General features: G+C 42.9%; 1 protein-coding gene across 1 annotated transcript; it reads right to left on the bottom strand.

Moving 5' to 3' along the window:
- Positions 1-590: 590 nt before the first annotated feature.
- On the bottom strand, positions 591-27479 carry zfr2 (zinc finger RNA binding protein 2). The gene is made up of 19 exons (XM_078790360.1): positions 27319-27479; positions 24147-24411; positions 23771-23885; positions 20903-21133; positions 20444-20769; positions 19167-19355; positions 18803-19037; positions 16753-16934; positions 15771-15890; positions 15555-15694; positions 14650-14776; positions 13824-14029; positions 11319-11487; positions 9691-9862; positions 5520-5608; positions 5347-5442; positions 2052-2163; positions 1897-1994; positions 591-1818 (listed from the first exon to the last, which is right to left on the bottom strand). The coding sequence occupies exons 1-19, from the start codon at positions 27369-27371 to the stop codon at positions 1651-1653; spliced, it is 3093 nt and encodes a 1030-aa protein (XP_078646486.1). The 5' UTR covers positions 27372-27479; the 3' UTR covers positions 591-1650.
- Positions 27480-27640: the final 161 nt, after the last annotated feature.

Below are 27640 nucleotides of genomic sequence, written 5' to 3'. Positions count from 1 at the left end.
ATAATACCAGGTGGACTGTTACGTGTAAAATATATAGTCTGCCCCCCCCCCCCCCCCGTAAATTTTGTCATATCAATGCGGCCCGCAAGTCAAAAAGTTTGCCCACCCCTGTTCTATACTATAGAACAATGTCGAGTGCATTATTGCCCACTTTTAATGCAGTTCGGCGCAGGATCGGATATATCGACAGTCCGGTTATATCGATATTTTTTCCGACTCCCGACAATATCCATATAACGAGACTTTACTGTACATAAAGTATGTACACATTTAAAGGAAAAGTGCACTTCTCCATCCATGCTGTGGGCATGTAGTAACAGCTACATTCATGGTAACATGTCATACTTACAGTATTTTGCTTTAGTATTTAAGCTTTAGCAGAACCACACACCAACTGTTTGGGTGCAATGCTTTGAAAGTGGAAAGTGGAGTTTGTGATGAGGCCTACCTTTGCTATGAGCAGATCAGAAGGTTTCATGGACGTCTCGGACACCTTTCAATAAAAAACAAACACATTGAAGAAGTAGACGAGGAGGCAAAGAGCTTTCTTGGCGACTAATGAATGTTATTACCTGAGGCAACGTCTTCCTTGGGAGAAGGGATGACAGTCACTGACCATTGTCACCAGTAAGGGGAGTCCGTCACATTACTTCCTCAATCACTGCTCAAAGTGGCAAACAGTCACACGCCAGTCAGGGTGAGGGCTTTCTTTCTTCTCCAATATCGTTTATTTACATCAGCTTAAAACCAATTACAATACAAATGTAGAGGATAAATTGTCTTATAACGAACTCAAAAAGAACATTTAGAATCAATTTAGACAGCCTTGCAAATAAAATCAGTTGCTCTTAGCAGCTCAAAGTAAATCAGGCGGTGTCATCTCTTAAGCCAAATTGTTGGCTTAACCCCACTGCAAGAAAATTTGACATTTAAGGGGCTATCCACACGGAAACCTTTTCAAGTCAAACTATTTTATCCTTGCAGCACACAAAAATGGCGTTCTGGGTGCCCTGAAACGCTATTATTTTCAGCAGCTACCCGCAGAACCTCTAGCAGGCTAGCGGGGCAGACTCACTCATACATTCATGTGTCATCTGTAACCATGGTTGGATTCTATTATGTCGTCGTAATATTTCTGGCGGTGTGGAATAGAGTAATTGGTTGGACCTTCTGGAAAGGCTTAGTGATGAGTTAACTAAGGCACCGCTGTTATTTGTTCAAAATAATAATAATGCTCGTGAAAAGGGCCTCAGTCGTACTTCTTCCTGCCTCATGCCGGAAGATGAGCTGCTTTGATTTCATTCTCATTTCAAGGTGTCCTGCCTTGTTTGTTCCAGGGATTGGTACGTTCCCAACATGACAAATGTGTGCGTCGTCCATGCTGTGCCCCCCCTCCCCCAGCGTCCGCTGCCACTTCTCGCAGCGGCGTCTCCTGTGCCAACTTCAGCGGTAGCTAAACCACCAGAGATGAAACGCAGAGGCGTTAGTGTGCCGTTAGAATGAAACGCCATCGTTTTAATGTTGACTGCGCACACGTCTACATCGGTAATTAGTGATCATGTCGGCTTCGGCATTCTCAAGTTTCAAAGTCTGAATATTTGACATTGTGACATTCTACGGGACTTAAACCATCAAGCTGCCTTCCAGGCGTCAAGCCCTGGCGGCTTCTTCCTTCTTGTCCTTTTTGCCCTCCCCCTCGCCTTCGCTTGTGTCGCCGATGTCACGTCTGCGCTTGCGAGCGCCGGCCTTGGACACGGGCAGGGAGTCCATGCCGAGGACCTTGTGGATTTGGCGGAAAGCAAGCAGGCGTAGCGCGTGCTGCAGTCAGAGACAACGCAGTGGTCAGATGTGCTAGTTATGAATAAAAACCCGCGGGGTGGGACATCGTCACTTCACCTGCGCGCTGGTGGTGAGGTACTCCCGGTCTTCCACCTTCATGCCCTGCAAGGCGTCTGTGGGCTCTCTTTCGCAGGGGTCCCACAGCCCGGTGCCGTCTGTGAAAGGAGTCCAGGTGTCAACTTTGTCCATTTGTCAATGATGGTTAGTCGCACCTGAAAGCAGGATGCCAGTGGCCAAGCATTCCAGCACCCGACGCAGGGCCTCTCCGGGGCTGAGCGGGCCCGTTGCACTGCTGATGACCTTCTCCACCAGGAGCTCCATGGCCTGGAAGATGGCAGGGCTTAAAGAGGCGTGCATAGAAAAGGTGCCAAAACTCGAGGAGAAATTGATTGAGAGAATGTTGGTATGCACAAAACTTCAGGGCTATTTCAGGGCTATATTAGGGCTATTTCGGGGCTATATCGGGGCTATATCAGGGATATTTCGGGGCTACATCGGGGCTATTTCAGAGCTATTTCAGGGCTATTTCAGGGCTCCAGATTGCCACTCAGATACAGTATGAGGGTATGTTTTTCATGTGCAAGCAGATAATAAGACGCACCTTTGCAAGAGATACACTTTGTCCTTCATCACCATGAGAAGGAAAAATAGTCGATAAAAAGTGGAGTCAATCAAGGCCAACCTTTTTACACTGAGGGCCAAATACTGAAAAATACTGAAAAGATGCGAGGGCAACTTGATATTTTCTAATGCTAAGATGTAATATATATTTCAAGCATATCAGCTTTTTGAAAAACCTATGATGTTTTGTTTTTATTAGTTGTTTTCTTTGTTTATTTTCAAACTATTTTAATTTTCTACTTACATAATCTTTGTACATTTTCTTCTCGTAATATATTGACATTATTGTCATGATAGTATAACTTTTTCCCCAATCAAATTTTCCAGAAATGACAACATCTTGTTTTCATTGTTTCTCATAATATTAGAATGGAATTTTTTTTAAAATTTTTTTTTTAAGGACAGTTTTTCTTTAGAATTTTACAACTTTATTGTCGTAAAATAATAATAATAATTTGACTTCATTCTTGGAAAATAACAGACATTCCCCCCCATTATCCTCTGGTTTGAACTCACCTCTTGTAAATTAAGTAATTATTTTGAACTTTTTCCCTATAATATTTTGACCCGATTTTTCTAACATTCAAACTTTTTCCGCAACCTAATTTTCCACAAATTGCAACTTTGATAATAAAATAATAATTATGGAATTCTCATAAAGTTACCACTTCTTCTCATTATATTGCTGCAGATTTTTCCACTTTTGTCTTAAATATTGTTAAAATTATGTTTAGACAAGATCAAAAAAAGCTTTCTGTGCATGTTATCGTGTGTAGCTGCTCTATAGGAGTCCGCAAACCAGGTCACAACAGGTCACCTTTAAAGGAGACCTATTGTGCTCATTTTTCAAAATACCATTGACAGATGAAAATATTCATCTCTTGCTGGGAGTCACCACATATAATAACTTCTGAGCTTGTGTCGGTGAGTATCAGAGCTTAGGGGAGTGGGGGAGGGCAGAGCGCTTACAGCCAAGCCCATACAGTGCATCCGGAAAGTATTCACAGCGCTTCACTTTTTCTACATTTTGTCATGTTACAGCCTCATTCCAAATTGTATTAATTTAATCTCTTACCTCAAAATTCTACACAAAATACTCCATTATGACAATGTGAAAAAGTTTTTTTTTTACTTTTTTTTAATTTATTAAAAATAGAAAACAAAAAAATGACATTTACATAAGTATTCACAGCCTTTGCCATGAAGCTCAAAATTGAGCTCAGATGCATCTTTTTTCCACTGATCATCCTTGAGATCTTTCTACAGCTTAATTGGAGTCCACCTGCAGTAGATTCAGTTGATTGGACATGATTTGGAAATATAATAACTGTCTACAGAAAAATTTCTGCTGCTTTGAAGGTCCCAATGAGCACAGTGGCCTCCATTATTCGTAAATGGAAGACGTTTGGAACCACCAGGACTCTTCCTAGAGCTGGCCGGCCTTCTAAACTGAGCGATCGGGGAAGAAGGGCCTTAGTCAGGGAGGTGACCAAGGCCCCGATGGTCACTCTGTCAGAGCTCCAGCGTTCCTCTGTGGAGAGAGGAGAGCCTTCCAGAAGGACAACCATCTCTGCAGCAATCCACCAATCAGGCCTGTATGGTAGAGTGGCCAGACGAAAGCCACTCCTTAGTAAAAGGAACATGGCAGCCCGTCTGGAATTTGCCAAAAAAGCACCTGAATGACTCTCAGACCATGAGAAACAAAATTCTCTGGTCTGATGAGACAAAGATTGAACTCTTTGGTGTGAATGCCAGGCGCCATGTTTGGAGGAAACCAGGCACTGCTCATCACCAGGCCAATACCATCCCTACAGTGAAGCATGGTGGTGGCAGCATCATGCTGTGGGGATGTTTTTCAGCAGCAGGAACTGGCAGACTAGTCAGGATAGAAGGAAAAATGAATGCAGCAATATATAGAGATATCCTGGATGAAAACCTGCTCCAGAGCGCTCTTGACCTCAGTAGACTGGTCATGTACCTTGACCATATAGACAGTAGACATTAGCACACAGCCAAGATCTCAAAAGATTGGCTTCAGAACCACTCTGTGAATGTCCTGGAGTGGCCCAGCCAGAGTCCAGACTTGAATCCGATGGAACATCTCTGGAGAGATCTGAAAATGGCTGTGCACAGACGTCTCCCATCCAACCTGATGGAGCTTGAGACTTATTGCAAAGAAGAATGGGCAAAACTGCCTAAAGATAGGTGTGCTAAACTTGTGGGATCATATTCAAAAAGACTTGAGGCTGTAATTGCTGCCAAAGGTGGATCAACAAAGTATTAAGCAAAGGCTGTGAATACTTATGTAAATGTGATTTTTTTGTTTTCTATTTTTAATAAATTCAAAACATGTCAAAAAAACCTTTTTTCACATTGTCATAATGGAGTATTTTGTGTAGAATTTTGAGGTAAGAGATTAATTTAATTCAGTTTGGAATGAGGCTGTAACATGACAAAATGTAGAAAATGTGAAGCGCTGTGAATACTTTCCGGATGCACTGTATAAGGAAGCCCGCTCCTCTGTGACATCACAAAGGGACCGTTTTACCACGCCTTTTGAAACTGAGCATTCAGAACCATCCTGAACTTCTTTCAGGGCACACGTCCAAATGCACAAACCTCATGATGTGAAACATTGGCATGGTTTAACACCAGAATACAACATTCTAACTACATTTATAGCTCAGAAAAGGTAGGTTGCCTTTAATGAAAAAAAAAAAGGGATAAAAAAATATTGGACCCTGCAAAACGTGCCTCAAAAAAATGTCTCACCATGGTGGTGCTTTGAAAAGCTTTAGATTGGTGAGGCATTTGGGGGCGAACACTTGGCAGGGTGTGGTGAGTTTTGTTTTGAAGGAATGTTTAAGAAAGTCGTGATAAGCTCACCCAGCTAGGCATCTTCGCCCAGACGGGCACACGCTGACATAAATCCCGAAGGACTCGAATGATGATCACGCAGGACTGCAGACCGTTGGCACGAGCCTTGAGAGAAACCATCAAGGACATGATATGACACCAACTCCTGAGTCGGATGTAAAGATGCTTTGCAAAGCTTGTACCTGAAACCATTTGGCATGGCGGAGAGCGGCCAGGTGTTCCAGACATTTCTTCTTATTCAGAAGATCCGGAGGATCCTTCTCTGCCACTTCTGGAGGAGATAACGTGTGGATGCTCAAAGATCACAACCATGAGACCACCATAACCAGCACACACTGCTTTACATGTAAAACTCATGACCAGAGATTTGGTCTGCCTTTAGTCTTTAGTTGGGCTTGTTCAAACAAAGAAATCAAAGAGTGAAGGGTGGTCGTGTGAGAGAAAGGAACCATGGAACATTCCAATCAGGAGCTACGCTCGCTTGGTGTTAGAACTATTGCTACACTATGTTATTGTTACTGTTATCAATCGGAAGAAACACACAAAATACAACATAGACACATGCAAACGTGAGCTTGTCCATCATCAGACAACACTATAGGACCAATGTGAAGGATTGAGTGGCACCTAGTGGCGAGGTTGCAGATTGTCACAGTGTAATACATGCGCCCTATATTAGAAGCAGTGCAACCCAAACTGAACTAAAACCAAATCCACATTCTCTTACATGAATGCCTGTCTGAAACCGTCAATCCTAAATGACCATTATAGCAGGCTAGTTCGCTAAAGTTCTCCACATTGGTCTTTTCAATGTGACTGCAGGCCACGCAGTTAGCAGGCCAGTGAGGTACAAGAGACATCAGTTCCCGTGTCTATCAAACACCACCGCATTGCAAACGTCTTTTTTCGTTGGGATTCCCTTTGTGATGAGCAGATGTGTGCAAGCGGGCCGCCTCTTTGAAGCACTGAACTACAAACATGCGCTTGAGCTCCTTGGAAATGTCTTCAAAAGCTGATGGTGTTCCCCAAAGAATCCCTCTCAGGCATTGATACGCCGAGCAGAGAAGGCACAGTCGCCGATGGCATGGTCAATGACCATCGTCGGTTTCGGGGTCAGTGTGCCTTCCCTGCTTGGACGTGTAAACATGCTTCCATGACTGCCGATAAACACAAACAGAACAAAATACTCACTAATAAAAATGTCAACTAAGAAGATGAGCACAATTAGTAATAAAACAGTGTTGTCTGTTTCAAAAATAAAGACAAAGACATGCTGGTGTGCTCATCTTTATAGAAGTGCACTTTCTTTTAAACTTAAAAACTTTTAAATCATCCACAATCCTTATGTTAGACATAAACACGTCTCTCTCTTTTCTGTGCATTCTAAAGATATAAAAACAGCTAAAAAGAGGAAGCTAAGATATGGGATGCACCTATTCCGCCTGTAATGACTTCTGAAAAAAACGTTACATTTTCATAATGTGACCACCATATTAACCAAACTGCATCCACATTGTTGTTGTTGTTGTTGTTGTTAGGGGTGTCACAAGATTCCAGGACACAAGAATTCTCACTTTGAAAATCAATACATTAATACATCAATTACACAATAACCGCAAAAGAACTGCCATTTTGCCGGCCTCCATAAATTGCCAAACGCACTGGTGCCTGTTTTCCTCGTCTCTTGCCTCCAAAAGGGGCAGTAAGGTGCTTTGGTTCAGCACCGAGATGCTTCACCACAGCATTCCATAAAACAATAGAATGTAATGTAGTAGCAATTATTAGGGGGAAAAAAGATGAATAAAGTTCTGATTTTTTTCCCATTGGATTTAAAAATAAAAGAATGTTAAAATCTTGTCTCGTCTTGTGGACCCAATTTCGTTTATTGTCTTGTCTCGTGACACCCCTAAACATTGTTGCTAGCGGGATAGCAACTACCAACCTATGTTAATGCTACATATTAGAGCTGCCGCCACCACAGCTTCAATACAGTAAGTATTACATCTTTTACCACATACTCACGCCATAGATATAAAACCTTGCTGGAGGTTTTTGGAGGTGTTTACATAGGCACAATAGGCGTGTCCCAGTATTGCATTAATTAGCTGCCTCTTTAAGCTTTTTTTCTATTTTCAGTGTCTCAGCATAAGGATTATGGATGATGAGCAAAATAAAATTTAACTTTTCCTTTAAGTTGTTTATGACAAGAACACAATGACAGGTTTAGCAAAACCACTCAAGGAAAATTGTTAGGTCGGCTAAGCTTTCTAAGACACACAAACACCATAAAACACATGTGACGGGACAATGCTGCAATGAGGAAGCTAGCCAGGCTACCAGGAAGTTAGGCTCTTGTTAACTCTTGGCAGTAAAAATAGTTAAAAAAAAATATGATGTCTTAAAGACGGCCATCTCTCAGGTCTGGCAGCCCTGGTAGTCTGCTGACTGCACCACTTTCACACACGTTTCATGGTGTTTATGTGCTTTTGTGTGTTCTGTACGTTTGCACTTCTCGGCCACTGTACTAAATACTAGAGCAGGGGTGTCCAAAGTGCGGCCTGGTGCCAATTTGCAAAAAAAAAAAAAATTTTTTTTAAATAAATCGATCAATCAACAGAAAAAACTGAGGAAAAGAGCAAGTGAAATCTGATATTAAGTTTATATTATACAGCTGAGATGTTTTTTCTTATATTGCAAAAATATTTGCTATATGCTTGACCCCATGCAGCTTCAACTCTCTGCCCACAAGATTAAGGAGTGTGTTTATGGGAATTTTGGAGCATTCATCCAGAAGCACATTTGTGAGGTCACACATTAATGTTGGATGAGAAGTCTCATCACAAAGGTGTTCTTTCGGGTGCAGGTCAAGTCAAGTTCATCCATGTCTTGATGGACCTTGCTCATGTTGGAAGATTTGTCCAACATGTCTTGGTATGCTGAAGCATTCAGAGTTCCTATGAGTGGAACGGAGGAGCCGAGCCCAGCCCCTTAAAAACAACCCCACGCCACAATCACACCTCCACTGACGCAGTCCGACAAGTATTGGTCACTCGGCAACCACCAAGCCCAAACTGGCGCCGCTTGTCACTCCAGAGAAGGCGTCTCCACTGTTCTAGAGTCTAGAGTGGCGGTGTGCTTTACAACATTGCATCGGACCAATGCTTTGCACTGCAGGTGATGCAGCTGCTCGACCATGGAAACCCTTTCCATGAAGCTCTCTGATCCTTGTTCTTGAGCTAATCTGAAGGCCACATGGGCTTTGGAGGTAAAAACCATGGAGGAAAACCATTTGCACACCCCTGTACTAGAACAAACTAAAATGTCCATTGAGGGCGATGCTCACCTGATGTGTTATGTGACACAAAAAAAACAAAAACAAAAGAAAGACAAGCTGCAGCGGTGGCCTGGTTCTTAGGACTGAGACCCTGTCCACATGGTGGTGGGTATCTCTTAAAAGGAAGTTATTCCATCCACACAAGCCCGCAGATATCTGGCACTGAAAAAGAATCAGCAGCCAAAGTGTGTTATGTGTTTGGGTATGGTTATGGGAGCAAATAACCGGACGTATACATTTCCACGCGCAACCTGCCCTAAGAGCTGTGTTGGTTGTAGCCATTGTTGCAAGCCCAAACACTTCACGGTGAAGAGCAGAGGCGAAGAAGCACTTTTTCCCTGAAATGACTATTCGAAGGCCACGGCATCTTCCTCGTAATAGGCTCCAATGTCGCTTTTGGCTCAGTTTTTGGGACCCCTGACCTGAAGGAATGGCGCAACCATTTCCGAATTTCAGTCTTATCATTTATGAGATTACGTGTGGATGCATTTCTGTTTTTAATGCGAGGTTGTGTGGACATCACTGCTACGTGTGGACAGGGCCTGAAAGAAACGCCTGCATTCAACATGTGACTACAGACGTTTGACCACGTAACGGTAATAGAATTGTTTTCTCAACTGTGTGTAGCGGACATGTGCTCAACAGATCTCTCGCGTGTTCTCTTTCTTGTTTGTGAGAGTGTGTGTTCTTGAGCTAAACACACACTCCGAGGCATAGAAAGGTCGGAGAGCCCGGCTTTCTATTCCCATGTTGTGTAAAGATCGAAAGACTGAGGGCCTTAATTGTGTAACTGCAACAATGGGTGGGGAGGTGAAAACATTGGGACAAATGAACAGGAATTTTCTTAATTTAGGGTTTAAAAGGACAAAAAAAGGCAGGGAGTCCAATATGTCATTCAAAATTTTAGTTGGCTAACAGGAGCAAAGGGCAAAGCAGGGGGGGGTTCGTACTGTGAGTGTATTATTAGACACATCGCCAACATGTGCTTCTCTGGTACTGAAAGCTTTGGCTTCTCTAACCTTTCTCAGCCGCTTTTCCTCCTGCCTGCTTGTCCTCGGCAGCAGGGTCGTCCCTCATGAGCGGCGAGGTGAGAGAAACCGTCACCTGCATTATGGGCTCCTTGCTCGATAATATGACGATGTTCGCCTCCTCGGGGTGAGCCTGCACCTCATACTGATCTTCAGAACATGTCTGCCGGTTAAAAGGACACTTGGAATTACTCACTACAGAGGAGGTGGCGGGTAACAAGTCTTATTGTGCCGCCTTAAGGGAGGGGGCTAGGCTTTAACACTTATCATGAATACAGTTCTCTCTTGACAACATCTCTTCTACGTAAGAGAAGGAGTGGACAGTTTATGAGGGCCCGTGTCTCACTCTGTAGGATTCGTGTGTCCTAACCAGGCAGGATATCTAAAGATCAGCAAATCAAACATTTGGTAAAGCTACGTTCACACCGACGCCGAATTGATGGCGAATTAAATCGGCGAGCAAAGCGGCGGCAAAGCGTAACAAAGCTTAATGAAAGCGTAAAGACCGTAATACAGCGTAAGAAAGGTTTGAGCAATTCGGGACATTCGGCAAGAGCGCCAAAAATTTTTTAAACTGTTTAAAAATTTGAGGCGATCTGTCACGAATTGCGTAGGAAAGCTTAACAGAGCTTGGTTCAAAGGATCAATGGATCTGCTGCATCTTTATATATTGTAGCGTCGTTGCCGACGCTATGGAAATTACACGACTGCGATCGCTGACAAGCTTTTTTATTGCACAACAATAATACTGGCTACTGTCGGCCGTAACACAACAGTACTTCCTCCACCAGACACGCCCCCACCCCCTGGTGCATTCACAGTCACCCGGAACAGTCGGACACCCAAGAGCACAACGTCAACATGAATACGTCAGGGTCGCTACAATACGCTCTGGATCAGAGGCGGGATGCAGTCGGGATCTCGAAATTTTCCATTGCGTAACAGAGCCTATCAATGCACAAGAAAGCTTAATAATCGTATCAGAGCGTTATTTAAAGCGTGATAAGCGCACCAAAGCTTATCAATGAGTATTAAAGCGTATCAAAGCGTGATTTAAAGCGTAACAAATCCAAATCAAAGCGTGAGTTGCCGTAGCGATTTGGGAAATAATTTGTCGCCTAAAGCGGGAACGAATTTTGTATCAGAGCGTATCAGAGCTTATCAGAGCTTAAACATATCTGAGGAGAATGTGAGATTTTTTTGAAAAATGACGCCGAATTCGTCGCCAATTCAAAGTGCGACATTCGGCGTCGGTGTGAACGTAGCTTAAACAGCAGGGAGGGCTGAGGTGGGTTATTTCAACATGTTACATCCTTCAGGTTGGCGTCCTCTGACTGGCGACCTACAGATGTCACAATAATGCTTTGTCAAGTACAGAAACCCACAGTGAAGAGAGGCTGGATACAGATGAATGTGCCCCAAAGCTTTACTTCTACTGCATTGCCAAGTTCTTCTTCTTAAAAAAGTTAATTACTGACAATTGGTGAGAATGTGGTTGTCAGGGTACAGTGCTCATCAAAAATACCAGGCACTCGTTTAATTTCTACAGTATAACCTTCAATCTTGGTCAGCTTCTGCATGATACAAAGACCCCCCCCCCGGCTGTGAGGTGTTCTTACCGCCAGATTTTTGGGCAGCTGCTTCGCGATGCTCTTGAGCAAAGAGACACTGGGCTTCTTAGCTGCCAGCAGAATGAGTTGCACATTAGTGTCTCCCCGGAGCAGCAGGCCTTTGGACAGGATGCCCACCCGCATCACACCCTTGAGCAGCCGAGCTGAGCTCTCGGTGCTGTCCAAGGAAGAGGAAAAACATGCTAGACATTTAGCCAAACATTTACCGAGGTGTGTACTGGATGTAAGACAGTAGTACCTTGGTTAACATCCGCCCCGGTTAGCGCGCTTTCAGTTAACATACACAATTTCTGGTAGAATTTTGCTATGGCGTGCATTCGCCTGCTTGTTTCACTTCATCGTTGCATCATTTTCTCCATGTACAACTTTATTTATTGTCTATAAAATGTGTTCTGTTTTAACATTTGTAGGTGTCTGGAACAGATGAATAGGTTTTGCAATATTTCCTGTGGTTAGAGTCCCTTTTGGTTTGAGTCAACTTTCTGGAACATATTAATGACCCTAGCCAAGGCACCACCGTACATTATTTATATAGATTTTATTTTTAAATTAAAATGAAAAACATAATTTTTAGTATTACGTATTACTAATAACTAATAAACAATAACATATTTTTGTTTTTGAGGCTAGTTGTAGCTTTCCTTTCCATGTTGCTATGTGAAATCAATACAGTGCATCGGGAAAGTATTCACAGCGCTTCACTTTTTCTACATTTTGTCATGTTACAGCCTCATTCCAAACTGTATTAAATTAATCTCTTACCTCAAAATTCTACACAAAATACTCCATTATGACAATGTGAAAAAAGGTTTTTTTGACATGTTTTGAATTTATTAAAAATAGAAAACAAAAAAATCAGTATTCACAGCCTTTGCTTAATACTTTGTTGATCCACCTTTGGCAGCAATTACAGCCTCAAGTCTTTTTGAATATGATCCCACAAGTTTAGCACACCTATCTTTAGGCAGTTTTGCCCATTCTTCTTTGCAATAAGTCTCAAGCTCCATCAGGTTGGATGGGAGACGTCTGTGCACAGCCATTTTCAGATCTCTCCAGAGATGTTCCATCGGATTCAAGTCTGGACTCTGGCTGGGCCACTCCAGGACATTCACGGAGTGGTTCTGAAGCCAATCTTTTGAGATCTTGGCTTTGTGCTAATGTCTACTGTCTATATGGTCAAGGTACATGACCAGTCTACTGAGGTCAAGAGCGCTCTGGAGCAGGTTTTCATCCAGGATATCTCTATATATTGCTGCATTCATTTTTCCTTCTATCCTGACTAGTCTGCCAGTTCCTGCTGCTGAAAAACATCCCCACAGCATGATGCTGCCACCACCATGCTTCACTGTAGGGATGGTATTGGCCTGGTGATGAGCAGCGCCTGGCTTCCTCCAAACATGGCGCCTGGCATTCACACCAAAGAGTTCAATCTTTGTCTCATCAGACCAGAGAATTTTGTTTCTCATGGTCTGAGAGTCATTCAGGTGCTTTTTGGCAAATTCCAGACGGGCTGCCATGTTCCTTTTACTAAGGAGTGGCTTTCGTCTGGCCACTCTACCATACAGGCCTGATTGGTGGATTGCTGCAGAGATGGTTGTCCTTCTGGAAGGCTCTCCTCTCTCCACAGAGGAACGCTGGAGCTCTGACAGAGTGACCATCGGGGCCTTGGTCACCTCCCTGACTAAGGCCCTTCTTCCCAGATCGCTCAGTTTAGAAGGCCGGCCAGCTCTAGGAAGAGTCCTGGTGGTTCCAAACGTCTTCCATTTACGAATAATGGAGGCCACTGTGCTCATTGGGACCTTCAAAGCAGCAGAAATGTTTCTGTATCCTTCCCCAGATTTGTGCCTCAAGACAATCCTGTCTCGCAGGTCTACAGTTCTTTTGACTTCATGCTTGGTGTTTGTGCTCTGACATGCACAGTCAACTGTGGGACCTTATATAGACAGTTATTATATTTCCAAATCATGTCCAATCAACTGAATTTACTGCAGGTGGACTCCAATTAAGCTGTAGAAAGATCTCAAGGATGATCAGTGGAAAAAAGATGCACCTGAGCTCAATTTTGAGCTTCATGGCAAAGGCTGTGAATACTTGTGTAAATGTCATTTTTTTGTTTTCTATTTTTAATAAATTCAAAACATGTCAAAAAAACCTTTTTTCACATTGTCATAATGGAGTATTTTGTGTAGAATTTTGAGGTAAGAGATTGATTTAATTCAGTTTGGAATGAGGCTGTAACATGACAAAATGTAGAAAAAGTGAAGCGCTGTGAATACTTTCCGGATGCACTGTACACCCAGGAAGGAGGTTCCCAACATACTACTAGTACTACATGGACAAAGCCAGGAAGGAAGTTCCCAACATACTACTAGTATTACATGGACAAAGCCATGAAGGAAGTTCCCAACATACTACTAGTATTACATGGACAAAGCCAGGAAGGAAGTTCCCAACATACTACTATTATTACATGGACAAAACCTCCAATCTTACCTTTTTTGGTCTTCACTTTCAGCAGTGGCAGTAACGTTGGGCATCAGGACCTTCTCCAGCAGGGTGTCTGACACTAGCTTCAGGGCGCGCTCCGAGTGGGAGACGATCCTCTGGACAGCCTGAAGCTCCTCCTCGCCTGGGTAAATGGTGGCGTGTTTGGCCATGACGTGGCGGTCGTCTGGCGAGTCGGGCCGACGCACGCACGTCTTGTGTAAAATACACACCAGCTATTAATCCATCATGTCAATATCAACTGAGCCAACAAAAGTGGACTTGAACACAGTGGACGAGAACTTGTTGAGTTTGTCCACCACTCGCTATATTGCAGTTTTTCAGGAATGAATGAATGATGGCCGTTTGGTAGTAGACTGAGGTCTATTATTAATGAAAACATTTTGAAATATAAATGATATGTAGTATTCTGGTCACTAGGCGGCAGTGGCGTCACATTATTACATTTGCACCTGATGGAGCCAGTCTTGGATGTAGAGTGAAAAAGGCTTCTCCTCCCATTCAGTGTGGAAGTGGTAAGTTTTTGTCTTCCCCACTCTGTTTGAAAGTTTAGTAGCTAGCTGACCATTTTGAGTCTCTGCAGTGTCAGAGTCGTGCACTGTGGTGTAATGTATACATTTAATAGGAGTGTAAAGGTGACTATAGCGGTGCTATTTCATGTCCACAGAGGTGTAATAATGTTAAAAATCATATTTAAAAAGTCGTGAACATGTTTTCAATGCTCTAAGTACCACTGTATTCTGTTAACATTTAATCCTATTAATCAATTAACCACAATAAACGAGGTAAAGAAATCTGCATTAACCAAACTCACCAGAAGAGGGGGCACTGGCATACCGGGGCGACTCATCAGAGGTGGGGGGGCCATCCTGCGTCTTTGCTCACCCCAGTACATTTGCTCCTCCTCCATCCTTCTCCAGTACATGTCCTCTTCATATCGCCTGTGCAAGTGAGCAGAAAGAGGTTTTATTCATACAGTAAAGACATCTCCTAGACCAGGGGTGGGCAAACTACGGCCCGGGGGCCACATCCGGCCCGCCAAGTGTTTGAATACGGCCCGCCCAATCTTTCCAAAGTATTTCATTTAAACTCAACATACAACCTGGCATCATGGCCTGAGCCAACCTTTTGATGGTTTTATCAATTTCGTTTTTTGACATGGTCTGTTGTTTACAAAGTGCTCCTCAAAAAAGGGACACAAGCACATAATAATAATAATTATTATTATTGTTAGATTATTATAATTATTATTAGAACTATTATTATTATTATAATTATTATATTAATGCTAATTATTATATTAATTATATATAATATTATTGTTATATTTGCATATTTTACATAATAATAATATAATAATTATTATTTTAATTTTATTGTAATTATTATAATATTTTATTATTTTAAAAATATTTAAATATAAATATAAAATAATAAATAATAATAGCAGATTGCATGACAATTTTACAGATACAATAATACCAGGTGGACTGTTACGTGTAAAATATATAGTCTGCCCCCCCCCCCCCCGTAAATTTTGTCATATCAATGCGGCCCGCGAAACAAAAAGTTTGCCCACCCCTGTCCTAGACAGTGCATCTTAGTTACATCTTAGAGCTCGAAAACTCCTTAATAGCACCTTGTAGCACGAGTGCACCCAAGAGCAAGGCCAACAGGGAGATCTGGATTCAAAAATCTATTTTTAAACACCACTCTGACCTCATCTCCATGTGCCAGCGCTGCTCGTCGTCTCGCTGCCTCTTCATCACCGATTTCTGCTTCTTGAGTTTGCTCTCCTGCATCTTTCTGGCTCGGTTACTGGGCTTGATCTCCACGGGGAGCTCCGGGTTGACTTTCCTCTGCAGAAACAGCAGAAAGAGGATGAAGGACAAGGGATATGAAATATGTCCGAAAACGCAGCTGGGACTTAGCTACCTTGTACTGCAGTCTGTGTCGTCTTCCCTTCAGGTGCATGTCTTTAGCATTTGGGTCATTGAAGCTGCATTCGCACAACTTGCAGTGGAACCGGATCACTTTTCCTTCACTGTTACGCACCTGGAAACACATTTTGGAGGAACGCACATTAAAAACCACACCACCACAACACTTTTACACCACAAGGCAGTATAGGTATTTTGTTTTGGGTTTCATGGTTAGGGACGACTCCCGTAAATTAGTAATAGTGCACAGAAAGTAAAAGACAACTAGGAAAGAGAAGGACGCGTGTTCATGTCTCACATATGGATTGTGGATGACGGCCATTTCTTTTTGTACACTTTTCCTGTAACCAAAGTGTTCAAAGACACCAGGTAATTAAAGTTGAATTCACGTTTGGACATTTTGAGTGGAAATGTATCCTCTGGGATTTCCTAGCATATTTAAATGCATCCAACTGTGCTCCTGCAGTAAGAATTACGGTAGTAATTGATAAAAATAGACACCTATTGTTTCCCATTGTCTTTCTGTTTATTTAGACCAGAGGTAGGGAACCTATGGCTCGGGAGCCAGGTAGGGCTCTTTTGATGACTGTATCAGGCTCTCAAGCATTTCTTACCACAATAAAAATTTATTTTTGCTAACATTTTTAAGTAAACCATCACAGAAATGACTGTTAAAAATAATGCGTATAATGCGTATACGTTAATGATGCGAAACATTTTCACAGAACTAATGGAATAAATTAGTTACCACCGTTAATGCTCTATTTTTGACAGCCCTAATTGAAGGTTGTAAAAATCTTTCTGTATACTAAATATCCCATGTTACACCATGGACACCTGCCGCCTTTGTGAAGCGCTGAGTTGTCAGGAAATTACAGTATTTTTATGATAGTATTTTACATGAGTAACTGCAGTAGGTAAACCCAAGAACCTCCTGTACAAACTGAATACACATCAGTGTGGTTTTCCCCATTCACCTCCTCGACATAGTCATGGCCGACTGGTTGGATGTCCCCTTGGCCACCCGCCTTGTCGCCATCCTCATCCTCGCTCTGAGGTTCTGCCTTTACAACGGGTGGTGGTTGCGCGGGCTCCTCCACCTTCACGGCCATCGCCAGCGCTGTCGTCACGGCTGCTGGAGAGCTGGCTGGCTTATTGGCTGCCGAGTAGGATGACAGAATGAGCCCATCTTCATATTAACACCGCCAAAGAACTAGTTTCTATTACTGGACTGGGTTTAGATCAGGGGTCGTCGACATGATCTATCATGTCTAACATACACTTAAAATCTAACCGCTAAACTCTGAACTTGTAAAATCTAATTATAAGTACTTCACATTGACAGTTTTACAGTGTACAGATCACCCAAAAAGTTGATCTCATTCAATAATTCTCAATGCAATTGAATATGGTAATAATGGTAACTGCAAATGATTACTCAATAGTTGAGTACATAACATGTACATACAGTGCATCCGGAAAGTATTCACAGCGCTTCACTTTTTCTACATTTTGTCATGTTACAGCCTCATTCCAAACTGTATTAAATTAATCTCTTACCTCAAAATTCTACACAAAATACTCCATTATGACAATGTGAAAAAAGGTTTTTTTGACATGTTTTGAATTTATTAAAAATAGAAAACAAAAAAATCACAGCCTTTGCCATGAAGCTCAAAATTGAGCTCAGGTGCATCTTTTTTCCACCGATCATCCTTGAGATCTTTCTACAGCTTAATTGGAGTCCACCTGCAGTAAATTCAGTTGATTGGACATGATTTGGAAATATAATAACTGTCTATGTAAGGTCCCACAGTTGACTGTGCATGTCAGAGCACAAACACCAAGCATGAAGTCAAAAGAACTGTCTGTAGACCTGCGAGTGGCCAGACGAAAGCCATCAGACCAGAGAATTTTGTTTCTCATGGTCTGAGAGTCATTCAGGTGCTTTTTGGCAAATTCCAGACGGGCTGCCATGTTCCTTTTACTAAGGAGTGGCTTTCGTCTGGCCACTCTACCATACAGGCCTGATTGGTGGATTGCTGCAGAGATGGTTGTCCTTCTGGAAGGCTCTCCTCTCTCCACAGAGGAACGCTGGAGCTCTGACAGAGTGACCATCGGGGCCTTGGTCACCTCCCTGACTAAGGCCCTTCTTCCCCGATCGCTCAGTTTAGAAGGCCGGCCAGCTCTAGGAAGAGTCCTGGTGGTTCCAAACGTCTTCCATTTACCAATAATGGAGGCCACTGTGCTCATTGGGACCTTCAAAGCAGCAGAAATGTTTCTGTATCCTTCCCCAGATTTGTGCCTCAAGACAATCCTGTCTCGCAGGTCTACAGACAGTTCTTTTGACTTCATGCTTGGTGTTTGTGCTCTGACATGCACAGTCAACTGTGGGACCTTATATAGACAGTTATTATATTTCCAAATCATGTCCAATCAACTGAATTTACTGCAGGTGGACTCCAATTAAGCTGTAGAAAGATCTCAAGGATGATCAGTGGAAAAAAGATGTACCTGAGCTCAATTTTGAGCTTCATGGCAAAGGCTGTGAATACTTATGTAAATGTCATTTTTTTGTTTTCTATTTTTAAGAAATTCAAAAAAAGTCAAAAAAAAAAACGTTTTCACATTGTCATAATGGAGTATTTTGTGTAGAATTTTGAGGTAAGAGATTAATTTAATACAATTTGGAATGAGGCTGTAACATGTAGAAATGTAGAAAAAGTGAAGCGCTGTGAATACTTTCCGGATGCACTGTACATAATACTGCTAAGTCTTTATATATGTGTCTACCTATGAAAACAGCTGGTAATGTTGCTATGCTAATGTTAGCATGCTAGCAATGGTAACATGGTAATGTTAGAATGCTAACACATAGCATGACAGTGCTAATTTTTTATATGCGTCTGTGAAAATAGATAAAACGTCAGCACGTTAGCATTGCTAGCATTGCATTACTAGTGAGAGTAGAGTAGAGTTCAGCACGTGAAGAAACGCCATCAATTTGTGTCATGTTCTCAAACTTACAGGTGAGAGTTATTTTGGATGAAAATGGTTTCTTGACCGTTAGACTTTTAGTCACAGTGTTGGCAGTCGCTTTGGATGCCGCGGCAGGAGTTGACATGGTGGCTGCCGAGGTCACGTCGGCGGTGGAGGCCAGGTGTTTGGCAGCTGTTGATGTTGTGATAGCTGGGGCAGAATTCACCAGGACGGGCTCAGTGGAGGGGATGGGTTTGCCCAGCCTGGTGTGTAGTTTCACCACCTTGACAAAGTCAAAAACACAAACAGATTTGCTTTCCCCTCCACAGTCCCGGTGGACCACGGCGCTCCAGGACATTGCATCCCAGATGGAAGATCACATGAATAAAACATCACCGTTAGTCGCTCTAACCTTCTGGTGCTTGGCCCCACGGATGTGTGCGGCGTAGGCGTCCACTCCAGTGCAGGCCACGTCACACAGCTCGCAGCGCAACTGAGTCTGGACCCCTCTGGAGGCATTGCTGGGACCCGTCGGCCCGCCAGTCTTCAAGCCTGCCTCTTTTTTCTTGTGTTTCTGGCCCTCCAGGTGCTCCCGGTATGTCTGTTTCAGTTAAGATCAACAGTCAGGTGGTGAAGAAAAGCAGCACATCATCGACTAAATGATCACCTCCTCAAATACCAAAATATACTCAAATGAAACCTTCCTTGGGGTGCCTGACATGATTGATCAACTTTGCTTAAATATAGTTTGTAATTACGTTCTACACTCAAAAATGTTCATTAATAGTTTTTGGCGCACGCGATAATGAGCTAGCTCTTGCTGTTCAGTCTAATTTCTTAAAGTGACAACATCACTCAGGTAAAAGAAATAGAGGATGTTTACATTATTATAGCCAAGATTGGCGTCACGATTGAATTGTTTTTGAGGAGGAGGAAACATTTGGAGATGATATGAGAACTTTTGAACATGAACTAATTAAGCTTTACGACATGGAGATCGAAGACCTTCAAAAACACAGAATGGCAAGTGTAAATGACTGTGGCGTTGCTGTTCATTCAATTATTGTTTAAAATCGGTTTCTTTATGAGTGTAAAGGGGTCTACGTAGCCTCGTTTATTTTATATTTCCTGCTTTGCAGCCGTGTCTCGATCATGGAAAAGTGATTAGAAGACTATGTGAACAAGACATGGCTTTCTCTGTTGTATGGGAACTTTGACGTTCTTGTGTTTTTTTCCCCGTGTACAAGCAAAATAGCATCCTTTTTCAAAATTGTTTCTAGCGTACTTCCAAGCCAAATGCTTCTTGTAAAGGTGTTCTTTCATAGCAGTCATCAGTGATGTGATCACTGGAAAGAACAAAACTGGGGGTGGGTGTCCGTCTGTCTCTTCTCTGCACTTGCAGCGTCCATTTTTGTCTTAAAGCTTCCTCTTTTGGTAAAAGAAAAACATACAGTATCACTCAGATACTGTGAACATCCAGCAGCAACACAATGTTTTGGCATGACTACTATTTGGATGAAGACTATACTGAACCAAGGTCAACATCTACCTTGAGAAGCGTTTGTTAACTCTGACTGGCCCCATCGACCATAAATGTCATTTTTGCAAAGTTACTGTTTTGAATGTAGAACGTAAATCAAAACATTATATAACATTTTTAAGCAAAGCCGTGGCATTTGAACATCTCACCTGAGGGCCTGCACAGCTAATTTTACAAATGTCACAGTAATGCAGCTGGGGTTGCTTGGCGGGGCCCTTGGGCTTCAGCATCTTGTTCTGGTAAAAAGTGGGCTTTTTGTAGGTGTTTCCAGCCGGGCTCGTCACCGTGTTGCTGCCGGGGTTAACCCAGGAAGCGCTTGTCAGCTGCTTGGGTGGCTGCGGCTTTTGGAGCTGCTGTTGCTGAGACTGATGTGATGCGAGTTGAGGCTGGGACAGAGTCTGCACGGCCGGCTGGTAATAGGTGGGGGTGGATGCAGAGGTGTAGCCGGCTGGATCATAACTGGAGTAGTTGATGCCTGAGGGTCAGCGAGACAAAGCACAAGAAATGAGGTCATGCTTCTGCCAAGATGGACTCTCTTTTCATGGGGAGTTCAACCCGGGCTGACGCAGAAGAAAACGTTTCAGTGACTTTCTCCGCACTTCCTTTACCTGAGTAGGAGGTGGCTGAGGCGGTGGAGCTGAACGTGGAGCCGAGGGTGTAGGACGAAATGGATGTCTGCGGCGACTGCTGCGCGGTGCTGGATGCCGGGAAGATGCCGTAGCTGGACGACACGGAGCTGCTGGGGGTCACCGCTTTCAGCGCCGTGAGCTGCCGCTGGGGAGTTGGCGGGTGGCTGTACGCAGTGGTGGGGGCCGGACAGTAAGCGCTCTTCACGCCGACTGAAAGAGGAAAGCGAGGGAGTGAGAAGGGTGCCATGACGTCTGTTATGTCTAGCGGTCTGTCACAACAACCACAGTCAGAAAGTCCGTTTAACAATGAATTCTATTTGGAGTGAATGCAAGCAACTGCAATGTCAGCGCTGGAGAGAACGGACCAAGCGAATCTGAGTTCCTCATCCTCATGAGGCCTCTGTGGAGGGGGTCCCCCACTCTGATGTGGTTTCAACCAGTCCAGGTGGCCAAGCGACCAAGCCAGGAAACAGGATGGTGAATGATTATGAAACTGTGTGTTTGTGTGTGTGAAATCGTTCAAAAGAACAAGGTGTGTTTGTTCCAAGTGAAAGGTTTTGTGAATGTCTTCTGGAGATATACGCATCCATGTTGCAGTACTCATCCAGAACACTGGAAAATATTCCATTCCTAACAAGGGCAAGCAGGATTGAAAGGAAAAGTACTTTTTATGGTATTTTGCCCATCATCCACGATCCTTTAGTGCAGGGGTCAGCAACCTACGGCTCCAGAGCCGCATGTGGCTCTTCAGCCTCTTTGTTGTGGCTCCCTTTGCAATGCTCAAATATTTGTTTTAACACCCAAATGAGGAAAATATGCATCTTTTGAACAAAATCTGACTTTCTGTGAGGCCGTATACTAGCAAGAGTACTTGATCAACTCCGCTTTTTCTCTACTTTGATATCCCAAAATTCCCTCAATCAAAATCTTGGGAGACTAGCAAATTGCTCTAGATGTGAGCATGTTGCTACACATTTCTTAAGGCGTGCATGGGGAGAACATGCAAACTCCACACAGAGATAGCCGAGGGTGGGATTGAACTCGGGTCTCCTAGCTGTGAGGTCTGCGCGCTACCCACTCGACCGCTATGCAGCCCCTATATTCTGCTGTTAAATTATGTTTCGCGGCTCCATTCTATTTTTCTTCAGTGAGTGAGGGGGTAAAATGGCTCTTTTGATAGTAAAGGTTGCCGACCCCTGCTTTAGTGAGTCATAACCACACACGTCTTTCTATTTTATAAAGATACAAAAAGAGATAAAAACAGAGGCAGCTCGGATTGCACCTCAGGGGATGCACCTATTCCGCCTAGAAAGCCTTCTGAAACAAACCTCCAAAAAGTGCCAACAAGCTCCATTTCCATAATATGGCCTGCATATTAAAATCGCGCTCCAGCCACAATGTTATTATTAGTGTTGTTGTTATTAACATTGTTATGCCCAAGAACTACGTTACTGGCATAGTGACACCTTGCCACATCACATCCACTAGCGACTGGCGTCACCACACACTCGCTCCCAATGCCTCAGGGCACTAGCCAACGGTAACGCCACGGCTGTTGTCGCTAGGTGTAGCGTTCCTTTATATGTTATATGTGAAATCAAAGCACCCAGGAAGGAATGTGCCTGTTACTATGTGCTCACAGCATGGGTCGAAAACCGTAAAAACCTTCTTCTTATTAGCAGCCTCTTTAAGCTGTTTTTATACCCTCAGAAGGCACCAAAAATAAAGATGTGTGTTTGTCTTGTGTAAGGATTGTGGATGATGGGCAAAATTCCAAAAAAGTGCACTCTCTCTTTAACTGGTAGCATTAAGACAGTGTAACATGTAAGTAAGTATAGGTCAAGATCATCACCTACTGATTTACCGTTTCCACAACCACAGGTAAAAGTGGAGTACAGTGGATCCCTATCTAGTCGACATTCCATTTGCAATTTTATTAAATTGCTAATATGTTTATTTGACGCATTTTTGTCATTTGAGCTGACATGCAGAGGGAGAAGCGTGGGGAATGTGAAAGAGGAGGCGTAGAAGCCTGCAGCCCAGCCGTTCGACGAGTGAAACCACGAAGAAAACAGCACTCGGAGATGCTCTTTTGTTTTTGGGAATACTTTGTCTTACCAGTGAAATACAGGTGTGTCCAAAATGCAGCCTGGAGTCCATTTGCAGACCATGGCTTGTTTTGTGTATGAGCCCGTGGCACGTTGTAGTAAAATAAAGAACAAAATGAAAAATACAGCAAAAGGGCATAATATATTATGCAAATTACTGATCATCCCTCGCAATATTGCAGTTCAATTATTGCACCTTTTCTCTATCCATGTTTGTAATTATTTTATGAATTCATTAATGGTTGCTGTTTTGTGGTATTATGACGTATTATTAGTTAAAATTAGCTATGTGTGGTATTCTGCCTAATGTTCCATTATTAAACATGACATTAGATAGCCGTCACGCTGCATGTAGCCATGGTATGTCCGACATGATTGAGTGAAAATAACTTCTGCTCCAATTCTGTGTGGAAGTGGTATGTTTTTGGCTTCTTTGCCCTTCTTGAAACCTTTTAAAGTTTCGAATACAGCACATGGAGACTAGCTAGTGAGGTCGCTAGCTTGTTAATGGTTAAAATCATTGCTGTGTCTGGTAACCCTGCAGTGATCCCGTAGCCTGCACATTACAGCTGAGCAATGTGGCGTATATGGCTTTAATGATGGTAAATATTGTATTTACAAAGTCATAAACAGGTTTTCTATGCTCTAACTAGGATAATGTTCCATTTTATTAATATTGAATCCTATTCTATGGCAACTCAGTCGGGTCTAGATGTCTAGTCTCGAATGAGTGTCTCACCAGTCTGGTAGTAGCTGTCAGAGGAACTCCTCTGGGCTGGAGCAGCACTTGTCTGGTAGTACTGTTTACTGTCATAGGTGGTCACAACAGCAGGACGGGCATAGCTGTAGCTGTCCTGTTGTACAGGAGACAGGCATGTATTATCAGTGCAGAATACCAAACCATACCACTTCATTTCCCATGGTTGGATTCAAGCTCTATAAATACATACTATTGCCTTTTATAAAGCAGAGGGATTATCAATAAATGTGCATGCACGCTTTACTTTTTCCTCCACCAAACAAGCCAAATGTATTCAGTAGTTAAAGATAAAACACACATTTACACTTACAATGGGATGTCAAGTCATAACACACAAAATGACAGGAACTCTCACCGCATCTGAGAACACCTGATACGTTTGTGGGGTGGTGGCAGGCTGGGGACGTGCCGGAGGGTCCGGCTGCCTGAAGGCGTAGTCTGGCGGGGGCTGGTGGCTCTGGTAGGTGGCGTAAGGAGCGGTGACGGCAGGCCGGGCCGCCTGCGCCGTGACAGGAGAGTAGGAGGCGGTGACTGAGTGAGGCACCGCCGGAGCCTGCTGGGCGCTATAGGTGGCTGCAGACGGATGCGAGTAGGCTGGGGGAGGAGGAGTACTGAGGGGGCTGGAGGGTGGTCAGAAAAGCAGATGGGTCAGGAGGGAGGTTACTTCAGTGATCTCTTCCAAAATTTGCTGCGTCACTATTGCGGCTTTTTAAAATGAATAAATCATGCTGTTTCATGGCTGAATAATAATGAGTCAAAAATGCATAATTAATTACATTTTATTGGGTTTTTTTCCCTAAATTAAGTATTTTCAAGCATAAAAATGGCCTGAAATGTAGTAGGGTTGGGCTATAGACCTTAAAATGTATTACAATATTTTGGGAAAATATCACGATACGACGATATAAAATCTAAATTCAGCAGTTTCTTGTATAAAAAGCTACAAACCTTAAGCCATATCATGAAATACATTTGTCTCAAATGGTAAAGCCCATGTATTTATTGGTAACAATCCGGCTAACTGTTCTAATGAATGTCAGCCTCTGCACACAGTGCTACTAAATCTCCAACATCCAATGTCATGCCTGTGCTTGTCACGAAGGAAGATGTAGTCACCCATGAAATTCCAACTCAATATGGAAGATATTTTTTTTATCACACTCTTGTTTTGTTTATGCAGACATGGGGGAAATGGTGCTCTTATTTTGAAGGACGGTCACGGAGGTGTGGAGAATATCTATTTACATCCAAGACGAGCGGTGTTCAAAATAAACATGCAAAAGTAAATACTTCTCCACACTAACATTATTTCTCACAATGACAGCATTTGATTCATCTTATGTATCCAGTCATTAGCTCAACTTTATCATTGATATATATTGATATACAAGTCATTTGAAGCATCTATACCGGTATATTGATATATAAAAAATATCACCCAACTCTAAAATGTAGTATTCTACACTGATTACAAGGTGCCAGTAATGTACCACTGGTGAGACAACAGCCACTGCAGAAACTACTGTACAGAACAGGAAGTTTAAAAAAAAAGAACAAGAAGGTACTCTACCAATGCTAACATATGCGGATCTATAATATGTCTTATGTCTACTATAGGGCCACACGGTGGATGAGTGGTGAGTGGTTAGCATGTAGGCCACACAGTCAGGAGATGGGGAAGACCTGGGTTGGATTCTCCGCTTAGCATCTCTGTGTGGAGTTTGCATGTTCTCCCCGTTCATGTGTGTGTTTTCTCCGGGTACTCCGGTTTCCTCCCACATTCCAAAAACATGCTAGGTTAATTAGCCACTCCAAATTGTCCATAGGTATGAATGTGAGTGTGAATGGTTGTTTGTCTATATGTGCCCTGTGATTGGCTGGCCACCAGTCCAGGGTGTACCCCGCATCTGACACAAAGACAGCTGGGATAGGCTCTAGCATGCCCCCTGACCCTCGTGAGGATAAGTAGTCTAGAAAATGAATGGATGTCTACTATATTGGGTAATACAAGTGTCCCAGCGACTATCCTGGTTCTACCAAGTTGCCACTCTTTCATTCATTCATGCTTTATAAAATGTTTTTTTTTTTCAAGATGCACAATATCATTTTTTGCTAAGTGATGCAGATAACCTTTTGTGTCTCAAGACCAATACGGTACCAATAACCGAGAAGAAGGACTTGAACAAATAGGATTTGACCGCTGATTAGTCCTAATGAAAGATCATTACATGACTACTACCACGTCACTACTATCAGGCCAACCAGAGTATACAGCGCAGGGAGCTTCCTGCCGTGACCCAGAAAGGTGTGCTGTACTCGGACACACGCTCAGAGCAGCCGGTGTGACGCTATGGAGGTCTCTGGCAAATCCTTTGCACTTTTCAAACACTGCAGAGCTGGCTTTTCAGGTGGCTGATAGTATTTTTTGTGGGATGAAGAGCCGTGTTTTTGTGAGCATATGAAATCTACAGTTTTTATTATCTTTAGAACACACAGAGAAGGGAAAGATTTGTGTTCATGTCACATATAAGGACTGCGGATGATGGACAAAATTCCAAAAACGGTGCACTTTTCCTTTAAAGGGGGACCCATTATGCCCATTGTGGTCATTTGGATGATGGGCAAAAGTCCCCCTCAAAATGATGCACTTTTTCTTCAATACCTCTTGTTAACATAGTAGTACGTTATTCAGTCTGAAAGGCAGAAATCTTGAAAGAAGACGTGTGTATGTTGTGAAGTGGTAGATTAAAGTGTATGCTTTCATCAGTAGCAGGCATGTCATCATCATTTTAGCACTAAAGCAGGAGTCATTTTATTGATTTACTGTTTATTGATGCCCTCACAGGGATGCTTGTAATAGTGAATGTTGTACTATATACATAGTAATGTGATTGATCATATTTATTTGATGAATTAATTGATGGATAATGTGCTTTGAAATCATAAGTGACAATGGCACACATATATTCAACTGTTGATAGCAAAATATGGTTGGAATTGCTTGTTGCATGATCATATGTTACTATTATTATTATTATTAATACACATTATGCTGTCCAACTTGAAAAAACATTCATTTTTGACACTGAATTTTAGCAGCATTGATTTTATTTTACAATTTTGAAAGAAAGATAAACGCACATTATTTCCATTCGAAAACCACATCTGGCCCCCGGGGCGTGAGTTTGACACCTGTGCTCTAAAGTAAAGTCAGGTTCCATGAGACACTTAATCCGACAACAAACTACTTTACGGCCGGCACACACACTTTTCCTGCCACTTGACATTTAAAACGTCAGCATCAATATGAACTATCCCGACCTTCCGCCGACCAAAACACAACTGAAGGCGGGTTGCACGAGCAGAGCTAGCTCACACGGCTAGCTCAACGGCTAAAGTTAGCTCGTGTCAGCAGAGCAGCGTAGACGGAAAAGGACTGCAAGCGGCTCTCGGGAAACAGAACGATGACACGTTCTTACGACTCCAGCGCTCGCTGAGCCGACACCGGTATATGTCGCATGAATTACCTGTACTGGGAACCGGCAGCGTGGGTGAAGCCGAAATAATTACTTGCAGCCATCTTGGGCTTCTCCGGTACAGTACAATCATCAGAGGGAGTCGCTGACAGCAAGAAGACAAGAGAGGTCACCCTCTGTTCTGAAGCCAAACGTACACCGGAACAACAACATCATACTTAAAACTTTCAAAGTATATCTTCACAGTTAGTCTTTCTACAGTATTTTATCAATATCATGTATTTTCTAGTGCATAAAAATGAAAGTATCTGTGTGATATATTCATTGCTATTTACAAATGTTCCCAGACGCGACTCGGAGGCATTGCCGGAAG

This window comes from Doryrhamphus excisus, linkage group LG4, assembly GCF_037039965.1.
Source record: "Doryrhamphus excisus strain RoL-2023G ecotype Guam linkage group LG4, RoL_Dexc_Guam_v1.1, whole genome shotgun sequence".
Taxonomy (NCBI): domain Eukaryota; kingdom Metazoa; phylum Chordata; class Actinopteri; order Syngnathiformes; family Syngnathidae; genus Doryrhamphus; species Doryrhamphus excisus.
The sequence above is the reverse complement of the archived record's forward strand: the minus strand, read 5'-3'. Positions and strand labels throughout refer to the sequence as shown.

Bases quoted from the DNA above. Each gene is read 5' to 3' on its own strand.
- zfr2 (XM_078790360.1), bottom strand. From the start codon at position 27,371: ATGGCTGCAAGTAATTATTTCGGCTTCACCCACGCTGCCGGTTCCCAG. The intron at 15,695-15,770 runs GTAGCTAAGTCC...CTGTTTCTGCAG, and splicing joins GACACAGACTGCAGTACAAG to AGGAAAGTCAACCCGGAGCT. The intron at 5,443-5,519 runs GTACAAGCTTTG...GTTTCTCTCAAG, and splicing joins GCCATGCCAAATGGTTTCAG to GCTCGTGCCAACGGTCTGCA.